Consider the following 16,732-nt stretch of genomic DNA (forward strand, 5'->3'; position numbering starts at 1 on the left):
GGTCACGTGCTTCTGCTGGGCTGAGTGTAATTTGTTCCTGTGAATAAAGTTGTACGATTTTGACGTTACACGAACATTTGTCTGGAAAGATGGCAGCTCTAATCACAGCTGTGGGGCGGCGAGCCGTGCTGGGTACGAGGGGCTCCGGGAACGGGATCCGGGTGAGCCTCCAGTCTATCCTCCTGTCACGTTTATTACCCTACAGTCAGCGCCTCCGCACAAGGCGCCATAAACTTTTACAGAGCGCTCAGGTGTCGGGTCTGCTTGCACACGTGACCCATCCTTAGCCAATAGGCAACCGCCTTGAGCGATGTAAGCGGCCATCTTTGATATGGGAAAGGCTCTTTTGTGACTTTGAAACTAAATTGTATAAAGGGCAGACTGCCCATAGTCCATGAGTGCAGGAGAGCCATAAAAATACACCTTTTCTTACTGTAATACATACTGCATTTCTAAGAGTATGATTTTGGTTTACCTCTCTGGATTGTCTAGTTCAGAATTAGGCTGCACAGGTTGCTATGGTGATGGCATTATGGCTGCATAGGTTTTCTTTTAAGCAAGTTTATGACTGGTAAAGGATGGGAGACATTGCACCAAGCTTGCACACAACTATTCTTGCATTATAAGGCAGTGTTTCCCAACCAGGGTTCCTCCAGCTGTTTCAGAACTAGAACTCCCAGCATGCCTGGACAACTGAAGGAAGGAAACCATTCCCTATAGCAGTGGTCTTCAACCTGCGGACCTCCAGATGTTGCAAAACTACAACTCCCAGCATGCACGGACAGCCGTTGGCTGTCCGTGCATGCTGGGAGTTGTAGTTTTGCAACATCATCTGGAGGTCCGTAGGTTGAAGACCACTGCCCTATAGGCTCAGGCAGCACAACAGCAAATCCTCCCTAGTCACATGACCAAAAACTTCTTTTTGTTTTGATTTATCGCAGAAAAGCCACAAGCAAAGCCTAGTGTGTCGCCATGGTGGTGTGTTTCACTAGGGGTTATATGTATACCATGCTGATGGCTTTTACCTGATTTGAATAAAAGTGAACAGTGTTCACACTGCCAAATCTCTCCCTGGGGATATTCTGAAATAAAAAAACACAAACGGATGCGCTCCGTAGTGTAACACCAAAGGTGAGTTGGTAGCGCTAAATGTGAATTGCGCTTACCACATGAAGTTGTACTCCAAGCAAGTACAATAGAGATGAGCGAACTTACAGTAAATTTGATTCGTCACGAACTTCTCGGCTCGGCAGTTGATGGCTTTTCCTGCATAAATTAGTTCAGCTTTCAGGTGCTCCGGTGGGCTGGAAAAGGTGGATACAGTCCTAGGAAAGAGTCTCCTAGGACTGTATCCACCTTTTCCAGCCCACCGGAGCACCGGAAAGCTGAACTAATTTATGCAGGAAAAGTCATCAACTGCCGAGCCGAGAAGTTCGTGACGAATCAAATTTACTGTAAGTTCGCTCATCTCTAAAGTACAACAATGGAACAGGGCGTATCATCAAAGGGTCTCTGCAGCTTTGTCCCGCTGAAATAGAATCACGATAAAAACAAGCAATCTCCAGGTAGCAGAGCGGGATCAATGTTAGCGCTGAGACCAGATAAGAAGTTAAAAGGATTTATTTCCCATAATGCAACGCGTTTCACGGTCACCCGCTTCCTCAGGCCTGAGGAAGCGGGTGACCGTGAAACGCGTTGCATTATGGGAAATTAAATCCTTTTAACTTCTTATCTGGTCTCCGCGCTTCCATTGATCCCGCTCTGCTACCTGGAGATTGCTTGTTTTTATCGTGGGGATATTCTGGTTAGGGTCACACGTAGTGCATCCACAGCGTATTTTATGCTGCAGAATATGCCAACTGCAGTCACTAGCGAGTTTCCTGCCACGTCTGGGTAGTTCTGTGTGTTTGCACCTACCGCCACATTTCCCACTGTAGGCATCCGCCTACAGCAGGAAATCCAATGCTACGAGCGGTCACACAGCTACCCAGCCGCAGAAGGAAACTCGTTCTTGTGACCGATATCGGCGCACCCGCAGCATGAAATATGCTCCGGATGCGCTACGTGTGACCATACTCTGAGGAGAGGAGAAATAGCCAATAACTTATACCGGAATATCGGTATAAATTATCGGCTATCGGCCTTAACCTTCACAGATTATCGGTGTTGGCCCTAAAAATATCGATATCAGTCGATCCCTGCCCCCCCACTTCCTTACAGAATATATCACATAACAAGGGGGCATCCTCTACGTTTAGAGGAAAGAAGGTTTGTACACCAGCACAGATGGGGGTTCTTTACTGTAAGGCTAGGTTCAGACTACGGAATTTCCGTCAGAAATTCCGCTTGCTAAAATGTATAGTGTAGTGACTGGGTTTCCGTTCACAAATTCACACTTCGGGAATTTGTGAAGCGGAAAATCCGCTTTGAAAATCCGCTTAGAAATTTTCGCCTGAGGAAAGGCGGTGCTCTTTCTTAAAGGAGTAGTCCAGTGGTGACTCGGTGGTGAACAACTTATCCCCTATCTTAAGGATAGGGGATAAGTTGCAGATCGCGGGGGTCCGACCGCTGGGGCCCCCTGCGATCTCCTGTACGGAGCCCCGACAGCCCGCGGGAAGGGGGCGTGTCGACCTCCGCACGAAGCGGCGGCCGACACGCCCCCTCAATACAAGTCTGAAATGTGGAAAAGAGATAAAAGAGACGGAGAGGATAGCGCCTCGCGTAATTCAGTGGGATAATCCCGGTCCGCAACCCCAGTATTAGTGGTACTCACCTGGGGTATAGCTTGATATGTGCATATCTCCCCTCCGTATGGGGTCAGATGGTCTCTGGCTGCAGCCTGCAGGGTCCAGCCGGGTCCTCGATGAGAGATCGGCAATAAACTTGTGGAGTGATGCAAAAAATTGCAAAAAAATTGGTCTGCAGTGGCGCTGCCTTGTAGAGAACGGAATGAAGTTTCAGTCTTATAATTTAAAATCTCATTTATTGAAACATAAACTGAGATGTGGAAATGCAAAACGCGTTTCGAGGGTAAGTTCCCTCTTTCTCAATTGCAAGGAATAATATTATAAGGTACATACAGTCGGGCGCCATTTATATAAGGAAAAAAGGCGCAAAAAACAAAAAAACAAAAACTCTGTACTGCCCACAAAGGGGCGTTTTCAATAAAATTCACATTCACTGTTAAAAAATGCATATGATCAGTTTTCTACACATATTATACAAAGACTTATAAAAGAACAATGCAAGTATAAAAAACATGTGATTGCGTAGAATTATGTTAATATTCTATATATCTGTAGTCTTTTATGAGCGAGCGTTGTATTACAGTGTATAAGTCCAGAAAACAGGGTTGGACTTTGGGATAACCAAGACGAGGCTTGGAGCCGGATGTATACGTCATATCTAGCGCTGGTACGCTGGTTCATTCACAAACCACAGCGACCAATCATCATAGAGCCGCACATGACGTCAAAATAGTTAAAAACCAATAGAGCACGTTATCGGCTGGGGGAATGTACGTCGTAAAGGTCGCTTCGTATGTGATAAATACGCCGACCAATCGCTATGAAGTGCAGAGCGAGGTGGCCAATCAGAATCACTTGTATTCTGTCAATGGATGGTGCAAGATTCAGATTTCAAAAAACGGCTGCTAAGCCATTCAGATCTTTTGCCGGATTGTTTGGTATTATCTGGTAAGGTGAACAATCGTAATTCAGAACAGGGAAGAATACATTGCAGAATCATATAGACTATTAGCGGATGAAACATTCTACATTACTTTGGATAGAAACCCAACCCTCAGCTATCAGAAAGAAATGTCAGTCCTTTTGGACAAAGGACTGAAGGATGGTATAATCAATAAACAAGAGTATAACTTTATCAAAATATCTGAACCTGATGTCCCTATATTCTATCATCTACCGAAAATACACAAATGCCTCAATAACCCTCCTGGTCGTCCAATAATCTCTGGAATCAATTCACTTACATCCAATCTGTCGCAATACATTGATCTCCATCTCCAGAAATATGTCTGCCAATTACCTTCCTACACCCGTGATACTAGTGATTTTATCAACTCCATTATTAATCTGAAATGGGAAGATCATTTCTCCTTCCTTACCATGGACATAATGTCACTTTATACTATCATTCAACATGATCAAGGAATCGCTGCAGTGTCGCGATACCTAGACCGCGACAAACAGATGCCCAGCGAACAACAGGAATTTATACTAACCGCAATAAAATTCATTTTAGAACATAATTTTTTCAGATTCAATGGGACCATTTACAAACAACACTGTGGCACAGCGATGGGCTCTAAATTCGCACCCAGTTTAGCAAACCTGTTTATGGGAGCATTTGAGGAGCAGTATATCTATGAGCACCCCCTGTTCCGGCATTGTATTATTTACAAAAGGTATATCGATGATATATTCATCGTATGGGACAACAATACAACGGATCTTACAGAATTCATCTCCTGTTTAAACAAAAATCCATGCAACGTTCGTTTCACATATACACACTATGCAAATAATGCTGAGTTTCTCGATGTAATTGTCTCACATGACAATCGCGGACACATTAATACGAAAACCTTCTTTAAATCCGTGGACGGAAATAGTTACCTTAATTTTAAAAGCTGTCATTCAGACAAATGGACCAAGAATATCCCTTTCGGACAGTATAAGAGAATCCGCCGGAACTGTACGACGGACCAAGACTACAAAGAGCAGAGCAAAATCCTGGATAATAGATTTAAGGAAAAAGGCTATCCGAAATCTTTGATCAGAAATAGTAAGCTAAAAGCGAGCCACCTGGACCAGAAGACCTGCCTTCAACCTAAAACTACGAACCCAACAAATATAACAGAAGATAAAACCTACACATATAATTTTTTAACCACTTACTCTACAGACCATCGGAACATTAAACAAATACTACAATCGCACTGGGATATATTACTACTAGATCCTTTCTTAAAAGACATCTTACCAGCATGCCCAAAAATCACCTTAAGAAGGAATCAATCTCTGAAGAACATGCTGGCCCCGAGCAAGCTGAGGAATATAAGGAAACCTACATTAACAACTAGCACTATCATAGGGGCTTTCCGATGCGGGGACGGCAAATTGCAAATGTTGTTCCAACATAAAAAATCGATGCAAAGCCTTCACCTCCAAAACCACTGGTGAAACATTTAAGATTAAAACTCTAATGACCTGCAAAACTGAATATGTAATTTACCTCCTGGAATGTACCTGCGGCACCCAATATGTTGGCAGAACCACACAAATGCTCAGCACGAGACTCAATAACCATTGATCCAATGTGAAAAAAGGTTATCAACAACATAGCGTATCTCGTCATGCTGCACTACGACACGAATGTAAGTTTTCTGATTTCTCTGTATTACCCATAGAACATATTCCGGCCACCAGCCATCGTCGCTACACGCAGTTGTGCAGGAGGGAGAACTACTGGATTTTCAAGCTGAAAACTTTAAACCCACTAGGCTTGAATGATTATATCGAACACTCGATTTAATCTAAGAAATACATACCTACCAGTGCTAGAAGAAACCTCTCTCTTTTTTCCCCTCGGGTCCCACGACCAAGTTCATATCGGGATCCACTCCTATTGGTCACCACGGCGGGAGCAGGACAGAGAGCAGTCACTGGACCTACGAAACTCACAGCGGGGACCTTCACAAATACCATTGAAAAGCTACACAGATACCGGCCTGTCACTGATAGGCCAATCGCCCAGACCAATGGCGTATACCAAAAAGTAGCTACGTACACATACGAGCACCTTACCAGATAATACCAAACAATCCGGCAAAAGATCTGAATGGCTTAGCAGCCGTTTTTTGAAATCTGAATCTTGCACCATCCATTGACAGAATACAAGTGATTCTGATTGGCCACCTCGCTCTGCACTTCATAGCGATTGGTCGGCGTATTTATCACATACGAAGCGACCTTTACGACGTACATTCCCCCAGCCGATAACGTGCTCTATTGGTTTTTAACTATTTTGACGTCATGTGCGGCTCTATGATGATTGGTCGCTGTGGTTTGTGAATGAACCAGCGTACCAGCGCTAGATATGACGTATACATCCGGCTCCAAGCCTCGTCTTGGTTATCCCAAAGTCCAACCCTGTTTTCTGGACTTATACACTGTAATACAACGCTCGCTCATAAAAGACTACAGATATATAGAATATTAACATAATTCTACGCAATCACATGTTTTTTATACTTGCATTGTTCTTTTATAAGTCTTTGTATAATATGTGTAGAAAACTGATCATATGCATTTTTTAACAGTGAATGTGAATTTTATTGAAAACGCCCCTTTGTGGGCAGTACATAATTTTAGTTTTTTTGTTTTGTGCGCCTTTTTTCCTTATATAAATGGCGCCCGACTGTATGTACCTTTATAATATTATTCCTTGCAATTGAGAAAGAGGGAACTTACCCTCGAAACGCGTTTTGCATTTCCACATCTCAGTTTATGTTTCAATAAATGAGATTTTAAATTATAAGACTGAAACTTCATTCCGTTCTCTACAAGGCAACGCCACTGCAGACCAATTTTTTTGCAATTTTTTGCATCACTCCACAAGTCAATACAAGTCTATGGCAGAGCCGAAGCGCTGCCTTCGGCAATCTCCGGCTCTGCCATTGAGATGTATTGAGGGGGCGTGTCAGCCGCCGCTTCGTGCGGGGGTCGACACCCGCTATCTGGGCCAAGAGCCGGGGCCCTGTACAGAGAGATCGCAGGGGGCCCCAGCGGTCGGACCCCCCGCGATCTCAAACTTATCCCCTATCCTTAGGATAGGGATAAGTTTTTCACCACTGGACTACCCCTTTAAGGCGGAAATCCACGTGGAACACATTGCAGTCTATTGGAGACTGCAGTGTCCGCGTGGTCCTAGCGACTACTGATTCATCCGGCGCTGGCCGCACTCGGAATCTCCGGGCGGAAATTTTATGCCTGCAGATTCCGTAGTCTGAACCTAGCCTAAGAGCAGTGAGACCGTGGAATTCTCTCCCTGAGGAGGTGGTCATGGTGAACTCTGTAAAAGAGTTCAAAACGGGTCTGGATGCATTTTTGGAGAATAATAACATTACTGGTTATAGATACTAGATTTATAGGGACAGAACGTTGATCCAGGGATTTATTCTGATGCCATATTTGGAGTCTGGAAGGAATTTTTACCTCTAGTATGAGGGTTTTTGCCTTCCTCTGGATCATCTCTGTAGGGACTCATTAGGGATATAGGTTGAACTTGATGGACTCTGGTCTTTTTTTCAACCACATGAACTGTGTTACTATGTTACATGCCAGGGGTGTGGAAATAAAAAAAAAATGTCCAAGGGACTAAAGCGGAACACAATCTACTTGTCCCTCAAGAAAATCCACTTGTCCTGGTAGATAAAATAATTTCAACCAAAATAGTATGTTAATAAGGTCTTTATAATAGCCATAACTCTTATTTTTCTATCTACAGACCCATATGAGGCTTGTTTTTTGCGGGGCCAAATATACTTTGTAATGGCTCCTTTAATTTTTCCATAGCTGATGCTCTGAAACCAAAAAAATTTATTTGTGAGGTGAAATTGAAAAAAAAAAAAAAAATTGGGGGTTTTCTTTTTTTCGCCATTCACCTTGTGGTCAAACTTGCATATTATTTTGATACTTTAGGTCGGCCTGATTACAAGAATACTAAATTTGTTTAGTGTCCATCATGTTTTAATTAAAAAAATAAAAATAAATCCCTGACCCCTATAATATTTACATTTTTCTATACTAGGCTGTATGAGGGCTAATTTTTTGGGCTGTAATATGCTGTTTGTATCGTTACCATTTTGGTATTGATCGGACTTTTTGAACACCTTTTTTTACTTCATTTTTTTTCTGGGATATGATGTTATAAACATAAACAAATGCAATTCTGTGATTTGTTGTTTTATTTTTATTTTTTTACGTTAACGCCATTTACCGTATGAGGTATAACATTTTCATTTTTAATAGTTCGGACAATTACGCACGCACCAATACCAAATATGTTATCTTTATTATGTTTACATATTTTTATATGGAAAAGGGGAGTGATATGTACTTTTAATATGGAAGGGGTTAATGGGTGTTTTTAAGCTTTTATTTAAGGAGAACTCCGGAATAGGAAAATGATCGTCCATACTACCGTCAGTAAAAAAAATAAACAGGTACATACCTTCCTTCGCTCCCCCGATGCCTCCGGTAACCCACTCCGGTCTCCGCCGTGATCCTCTTCCTGGTTGCCAGTGGTCGGCGAATGATTGGCTGAGAGCAGTATGACTCGCCGACCACCGGCAACAAGGAAGAGGATCGTGGCGGAGACCGGAGTGGGTTACCGGAGGCATCGGGGGAGCGAAGGAAGGTATGTACCTGTTTATTTATTTACTGCCAGCAGTATGGACGATAATTTTCCTATTCCGGAGTTCTCCTTTTAAACTTTCTTTTTTAAATACACTTTTTTTAGGAGGAATAATTTAGATTCCTCATACAGATCAATGCAGTTCTATTGAACTCCATTGAGCTGTGTTCATTTGTTTGAGCCTGCTCAAGGCAGGCTCATTCAAATGCAGATCTATGGGGGCAGCCATGAATGCAGAGGTATGCCCTCCGGCTACCTCACAGGGGATCGCCCCTCGCGATTGCACTGCGGGGGGGGGGGGGGGGGGGGATCCACCCCATTAGATGGTTAAAGGATCCTTTGACACCGCTGTCAACTTTGATGGGTTAATATCCGGCCGTGGCGATCACCGCATTCCGGGCGATTAGTGTCGGCCCAGGGGCCGCTCGAGTCAAGAGCCTGCTCCATACACCCCGAGCGCCTGTGTGAGGTGCAGACTTGCATCCGCTCCTGCACCTCACACCGCATAAATGTTTTTGTTTTTTTAAAACAGGGAAGTTGGCCCTGCTTGCCCGATACAGGGCTAAATCTATGAAAAGTTCACCTGCCCGGTGCCCAGAACTACGTGTCCCGGGCGTCGGGCGATAGGATTTCCACATCCCTGCATGCAATGGCATGTTATCATTGCACACCAGACATATTAGCTATACGATTTATTTGTTTTTTATGAATCATCCTAAAGAGACCCTAGTGACAAGTAGCCTGGCTTCTGTTCCAAGTGGAGTCAGTTCCAGATAGGATGATATCTGCCTGACTATTGGGGCACATTACTGTGTCAGAGCAGGGCCCACTGGAGGATCTCCCGGTACCCCTGGTGATCCAGTCCAACCCTACGTCTAGTGGAGAATGTCTCAATAGACACCAAGTCTGATGAAGCCTGTATGGCAGCACATAGAACTCTTACAGGGAACCGGAAAGCCTCCATCTTTTTAATCCCAAGGAGTGAGTGAGCACATATGTACATGAGAACCCTTCAAGTTCAGGAAAGCTGGGGTCCATCCACTGGAACCTCCCATGTATAGCACTTAAAGGGGGTACTCCACCCCTAGACATATTATCCCCTATCCAAAGGATAGGGGATAAGATGTCTGATCGCGGGGTTGCCGCCACTGGGGACCCCCGCGATCTCTCCTGCAGCACCCCCGTTTTTCAGCTGCACAGAGCAAGAATCACTCTGTGGCTGATGACGGGCGATGCATGGGACGGAGTATCGTGATGTCATGGCTCCACCCCCTTGTGACATCACTTCCCGCCCCCTCAATGAAAGTCTATGGGAGGGAGCATGGCAGCGGTCACACCCCCTTCCATAGACTTGCATTGAGGGGGTGGGGCATGACATCTCGAGGGGCGTAGCGTGATGTCATGAGAGGGCGGGGCGAACCTTGAAGCCCGCACCACCAGAAATAAATGTTCCGAACGCTGGGGAGGGGATTACCCTTTCAAAGGCTATTCCGTTTGCCATAGACTTCAATGTTATATTATTTGTTTCTATTCCGTTATTTTTGACAGGAGAAAAACAAAACTGCATGCAACGCATAAAAAACAAACAAAAAAAAATGGAACAGGAAGCAGATGGGTGATAAAGGATTGTAAAAAAAATCCCATTGACATCAATGAGATTTTTACAGCCATTTGCAATCCGTTTGAAAAATTATCAAACAGATTGATAATGGCCTTTATTAACAGGGGCAAACGTTAATGTGAACGAGCCCTAAGGCAGCCTGTACGATGGCTCCCATACACTGTGCACACAGAAGAGAAGACTCTACTCCACTATATGTGTATACCACACACTGTAAGAAGCAGCAGCATGGACGACATTATAGAGAAATACTAAGCAGCGTGAACTGTTTAACACTGGGGTGAGATCCCAACACAACAGTCTTAGTCTCTATATGTCCTTCTGTCTTCCTCCCCCTCTCTGTTCTTCATAGACTTTCATTAGCAGCTATCACTTATTCCCTTAATGAGCTTTTCTTGCAAGATGGACTTTTAGTATTTTTTTCAGGGAATGAGGAGTTTAGGAGGAATAAGTATTTTTTCACAAACATGTATTACAATGTTCTCTTGTACTATTGATCTAAGCAAAGTTTGTAGAAAGATTGGTGACCATTTAAATGGTCACCAACCTTTCAACAAACTTTGCATAAACCAATAGTACAAGAGAACATAATAAACATTGTAATATATCCAATCTGCAAACTTTTCATCTGTATTAGGCCTAAGGATAGATACAAGCTACTGTAAGTTGTCTTTTTACTTTCCAAGTCCACTAGATGGCAGCGTTGTATTGGTGTTATTCCTTACCTGGTTGCTGCAGAAGCTTGTAGGATCTTCATAAAATGACATACTGAACTCTATACCGATCAGCCATAAAGTCATTGGTGAATTCACATGGGCCAGATTTACTGTGACACTTGCATGCAGATAGAATCCACAGAGGATCACAGTGTCAGTCAGGTGGGTGAAATGTGACAAATCTTATCCACATGCTGCAGATACATGGAAATAGGAGCATCATATGGGGTTTTAGCTTTGCAGCATGCTTATTCTTTTAGGACTTGTTTCAGATCTTTACAGTGAATTTCACCACTTTTAATGCAGGAGTAGAGGAATCTATGGTGATCTGCAACAAAAACAGCATGTAACCTGCAAGGTGGTAACTATAGGGGAGTAAAGGGGGAGGGGGGGGGATGCAGCTGGGCCTGAGGGGTCCATGATGTCTCTTTTATATATGAGGAGGCAGTGTATGTTTACATGTCCTCTTGTGGTGTTTTTTCTTCTTTTAAAGGGGTATTCCATGAAAAAAGTTTTTAATTTATATTTTTTTTAAATTTTTTTTTTAGATCAACTGGCTCCAGAAAGTTAGACAGATTTGTTAATTACTTCTATTAAAAAAAACATAATCCTTCCAGTACTTAGCTTCTGCTGAAGATGAGTTGTTCTTTTTTGTCTGACCACGGTGCTCTCTGGCAACACCTCTGTCCATGTCAGGAACTGTCCAGAATAGGGGCAAATCCCCATAGCAAACCTCTCCTGCTCTGGACAGTTCCTGACATGGACAGAGGTGTCAGCAGAGAGCACTGTGGTCAGACAGAAAATAACTCCACTTCAGCAGCTGATAAGATTTTTTAATAGATGTAATTAACAAATCTGTTTTAACTTTCTGGAGCCAGTTGATATGAAAAAGTCTTTTTTTTTTTTTTTTTTTTTATGGAATACCCCTTTAAATCTCCTCTCCTCCTTTACTGTGTAATTCCCATTATGTATATAAACGTTTCCATCATATCCCCTTGGTCTTGTTTGTCTTCTAGACATGTTAAGGTCCTTTAACCTTTCCTGGTAATTTTTTTTTATCCTGCAATCCATGTACTAGTTTAGTATCTTCTTTGAACTCTCTCTAGAGAATCTATATCCTTCTGGAGATACGGCCTCCAGTACTGCGCACAATACTCCAAGTGAAGTCTCACCGGTGTTCTGTACAGAGGGATGAGCACTTCCCCTATACTGCTAATACCTTTCCCTATACACCCATGAGCACTTCCCTCTCTACTGCTAATACCTCTCCCTATACACCCATGAGCACTTCCCTCTCTACTGATAATACCTCTCCCTATACACCCATGAGCGCTTCCCTCTCTACTGCTAATACCTCTTCCTTTACACCCATGAGCACTTCCCTCTCTACTGCTAATACCTCCCCTATACACCAATGCCACTTCCCTCCTTACTGCTAATACCTCTCTATATACACCCAAGAGTACTTTCTTTTCTATTGCTAATACCTCTCCCTATATACCAATGAGAATTTCCCTCTACTGCTAATACCTTTCTCTATACACTTATTTATCCACATAAATGTCATTGTCCAGAGTTCTGACCATTCTTCTAGTTTACCTAAATCATTTTCCATTTGGCGTATACATCCATGAAATTTCAACTCTGTCACAAATCTTTGTGGGTCTGTGGTACTTAAGGGGCACTCATAAGCAAGTAGAGTCCTGGTATAATAGGGAATAGCTGTGTGTGCAATTTTGTAAAATACTAAAGGAGATAGAGATAGAGATATATATCATGGGTGGGAAAACTTTTCTATAGGTTTAGAGCATGGAGGGTCTGTCTGCTGGGCCCTGGCTATCCTCTGGAGCGGCATGTCACAGCCCCCTTACGAGGGGCGTTCGGCTTTCTCCGGCACTCCCATAGAGAGATATTTGGAACGGGCGTCGCGGCCCCATGCTTCGTGCAGGGTTGTGGCACGCTTCTCCCGGGGATAGCCGGGGTCCCGTACAAGATCGTGGAGGGGCCAAGCGGATGGATACAGTTTTTTCCCCATGGTACTTCTCCTTTAACATGGCAGATTTCTGCTGTACTAAATGTCCTATTCTAATCACTTAGTAACTATTTTTGCTTCCTTCTGACCTGCTATTTTGCATTGCTTGTAAAGGAGTTGTTGCGGATCCTTTATATGACGGAGGTGCTGAGATGAATGGGGAGAGTGTTAGGTCAGACTCCTCTTTAGTCGCTTTGCTGGTACTATCTTGCTCTGCAGACTGATGCTTCAGCATATTTCCCTGTATATGCGGTTATCATTTCAAGGACATCAAATTACCAACAAACACGTCCTTAAGGTAAAAGTAAGATTTTAATTAAACGCTTCATTGCCTCTCCGACGCTCATCACACATTCACCTTGCAGTGGTATCTTCTGTCCACTGTTGGCATCCTCCGCCGGTGCACTGTGGAGGCTGTTCTCTATACATATGGGCTCTGTGCATCGCTCTATATGACGCAGATTATTCTCATTATAGACTTGGAAATTGCAGATCAACTCGGAGGCCAATACATATTTTATTGGAATACTTATGATGGGTTCAGAAAAGTCTTAATCATCGCATTCACTGCTGTTTGAATGACTATTACAGTGAAATATTATACGTGGCCTCATAGTTCATAAGGTTGAAAAAGAGTCCATAAAGTCCAACCTGAAACCCTGCTGACTTGAACCAGACAAAGAAAAAACCCTATAAGGCAGACATCAGTTGCCCTACACTATGGGAAACCTTTACTTCAAAATATGTGCCTATTTAGTATGTATACAAACTACCTACGAACTGACTGCAATTTTGTTTTTCCCCATATATGGAAATCACGGAGTATATGTGAATATTCAGCTTCCCCTAATATTAAATTTTTTTTGCTTTATAATGACATTAAATGCAATCTCTTATTGTATGGACATCCTGGATGATGAAGAGAATTGGGAGGCCTTTAGTGCTCAAGGGTCCAAATACAGAATATATGTCTATGTGAAATGTTAGTTTAAAATTTTTTTTTATAATAAATGCACAAAAAAAATTCTTAAATTATGTCTTCAACATTACAACATGTGAAAAAAGCAAAGGTGTCTGAAAGAGAGCGACCAAAGAAGTTGAGTGCACGTGCTCAACATTATAACCATAGGTTCTCTTAGGGAAATAGACAAATGAGTGCTGCCAGCATTGCTTCAAAGGTTGAAGGGTGCTGGTGGGGGGGAGGTTGGCCAGTCAGTGCTCAGACCATACTCTGCGCACTACATCAAAATATGAAGCACAAGAAAGTCCGCAAACAGTTTGCTGAAGACAAGCAGAATACTGGAGCCATGTTCTGTGGTCCAGTGAGACCAAGATAAACTTGTTTGATTCAGATTGCATCAAGAATGTGTGGCGGTAACCAGGTGAGGAGTACAAAAAGGTGTCTTGCCTACAGTCCAGCATGGTGGTGTGAGTGTCATGAGTACTGCTGGCACTGGGGGGGCTACAGTTCATTGAGGGAATGCTGACATGTACCGTGACATGGAAGGTGGGGGAGGACAAGGTCTCTAACATCCACCAGCTCTGTGATGCCATCATGGAGGAGTGGAAGAGGACTCCAGTGACAACCTGTGAAGCTCTGGTGAACTCGATGCCCAAGAGACTCAAAGGGGTACCCCGCTGCTCAGCGTTTGGTACAAACTGTTCCGAACGCTGGAGCCGGCGCTGAGAGCTCGCGACATCATAGCCCCACACCTCAATGCAAGTCTATGGGAGGGGGCGTGACAGCCATCACGCCCCCTCCCAAAGACTTGCATTGAGGGGGGCGGGGATGTAATGTTATGAAGGGGCTAGGTGCAAGAAATGAAAAGGTGGTCTGCTGTGGTGCTGCCCCTTCGAGATCAAGATGCAGATTCAGTCTTTTATGGTAAAAACTCTCACTTATTGGTACAGAAATTGAGATAACAGACATGCAAGACGCGTTTCGGGGGTAAGTTCCCCCTTTTTCAATTGCAATTGAAAAAAGGGGGAACTTACCCCTGAAACGCGTCTTGCATGTCTGTTATCTCAATATATGTACCAATAATTGAGAGTTTTTACTAGGAATGTCCCGATACCATTTTTTTAATAACGAGTACCGATACTTTCATTCTGGTACTCGCCGATACCAAGTACGAGTACTTTTATTTTAAAGGGGAATCTGACACCAGGGTGACGTGGTTTCTGGCGCTGCTTACTGTGCTGATATGTGGGTTCCTTGTTGTGTACAATGGAGGCGGCTGCTGTAGTATTAGCCAAGATTTCACTCTTCTCCATTGGACAGAACAGGGAATTTGCATTGGCGGCAAAACCAATGTCTCCAGGGAGATTGGGCTGACATTCACATGGTGAGCAGCGGTAGAAACCGGGTCACCTGCACTATATACCTATAAATTCAAGTTAGTGCAGGTGACTCTGCTGTAAGATTGCCTTTTAATAGTAGGTAGTATCCCCTTGTAGGTAGTATAGATAGTTGCAGACATTAGTAGCAGCCCCCCTGTAGACTGCAGCCCCCCCTTGTAGACAGGGCCCCCCCTAGTAGACAGCAACCCCTCTTGCCTCCCTTGTCCCACTTGTAGACAGCGGGCCCCTCCCCTCCCCTCCTTGTAGACAGTGGGCCCCCTCCTTGTAGACAGGGAGCAGTGTACCCCCTTGTAGGGAGCAAGCCCCCCTTATAGACAGCAGCCCCCGCCCCCCCCCCCCCCCTTATATAGACAGCACTCACCATTCGGCTGTCCTCGGGTGTTGTCGCTCCGCTGTCCCGTTCTCCCGACCGCATCATTGTGTCCTATGGAGGAGCATGTGACATACACGTAGCGTTACGCTGGGCGCAGGGGAGGAGGAGTGATGTGTGTGTCACATGCTCCTCCATAGGACGCAATGATTGCGATCGGGAGAACGGGACAGCGGAGAACAGGACAGCAACGCACAGCTCCAGGTATCGGGCATAGTGTCGGGGACATTAAACAAGTCCATGATACCATGCAAATGCCAAGTATCGTCCCCAATACCGATACTAGTATTGGTATCGGGACATCCCTAGTTTTTACCATAAAAGACTGAATCTGCATCTTGATCTCTAAGAGGCAGCGCCACAGCAGACCACCTTTTCATTTCTTGCACCTATTCCAAGCTCTTGCCGATATCAAACTGAGCCCCGGCCGGATCCTGCAGGCTGCAGCCCGAGATCATCTGATCCCAAACGGAGGGGGAAATACACATACCAAGATATACGCCAGGTGAGTGTTACTAACATTGGGGTTCGTGGCTTGGGATTGTCCCACAGAATTACGTGAGGCGCTATCCTCTCCCTATCTCTTTTTTTCTCCCTTTATCCGTCATGAGGGGGAGGGGCTATTATAAGTTATTTTAAAGGGACACAACATTAAAGCATTCTGTTCAGAACGCTTGGAGCGGGCGGCCGCTATCGTGATTTCACGGCCACTGCCAGCAGGATCCCCCCCGATCAGACATCTTATCCCCTATCCTTTGGCTAGGGGATAAGATGTCTAGCATCTTGTGACAACACTAAAGAAATGGCACTCTGCTACAAAGATCTAGAGTAGATTATTTTTTTCCTCTGAAGTGCCATGCAAGTCTATGGCACTTCTCTAGAGTACATCTCTAGACTGCGCTACTGTCAGGCTGCAGAAATTGCCCAGGGCTTTTAGACATCCTGACAACTCTGGATTTGAGGTCGGGAGAGTCATTGTTGCTTTTCATTTCCCACAAAGTTTAGGTAGAAAAACCGGCCAACACTGGATACTCAACTAGTCATCTGTTTTAAATGTGTTTTTATCCAAGGTAATGTTTATTTAGTAAGAGATACTTTGGACGTGCTTTTTAAGACGGGACAATTCAGTCTATACATCTGTTAATATAATATGCGCATTCATTTCTAGTTATTTGGTTAAAATGACTCTAGTT

General features: G+C 44.0%; 1 protein-coding gene across 1 annotated transcript in view; it reads left to right on the forward strand.

The window, feature by feature from the left end:
* Window positions 1-16,732, forward strand: part of DECR1 (2,4-dienoyl-CoA reductase 1) — a 77,402-nt gene continuing 60,670 nt past the window's right edge. Inside the window, exon 1 of the mRNA XM_056522312.1 lies at window positions 1-161. Within this exon, the coding sequence (XP_056378287.1) occupies window positions 90-161 (72 nt within the window). The 5' untranslated portion in view covers window positions 1-89. The remainder of the gene's footprint in view (window positions 162-16,732) is intronic.

Source organism: Hyla sarda, chromosome 5, assembly GCF_029499605.1.
Source record: "Hyla sarda isolate aHylSar1 chromosome 5, aHylSar1.hap1, whole genome shotgun sequence".
NCBI lineage: Eukaryota > Metazoa > Chordata > Amphibia > Anura > Hylidae > Hyla > Hyla sarda.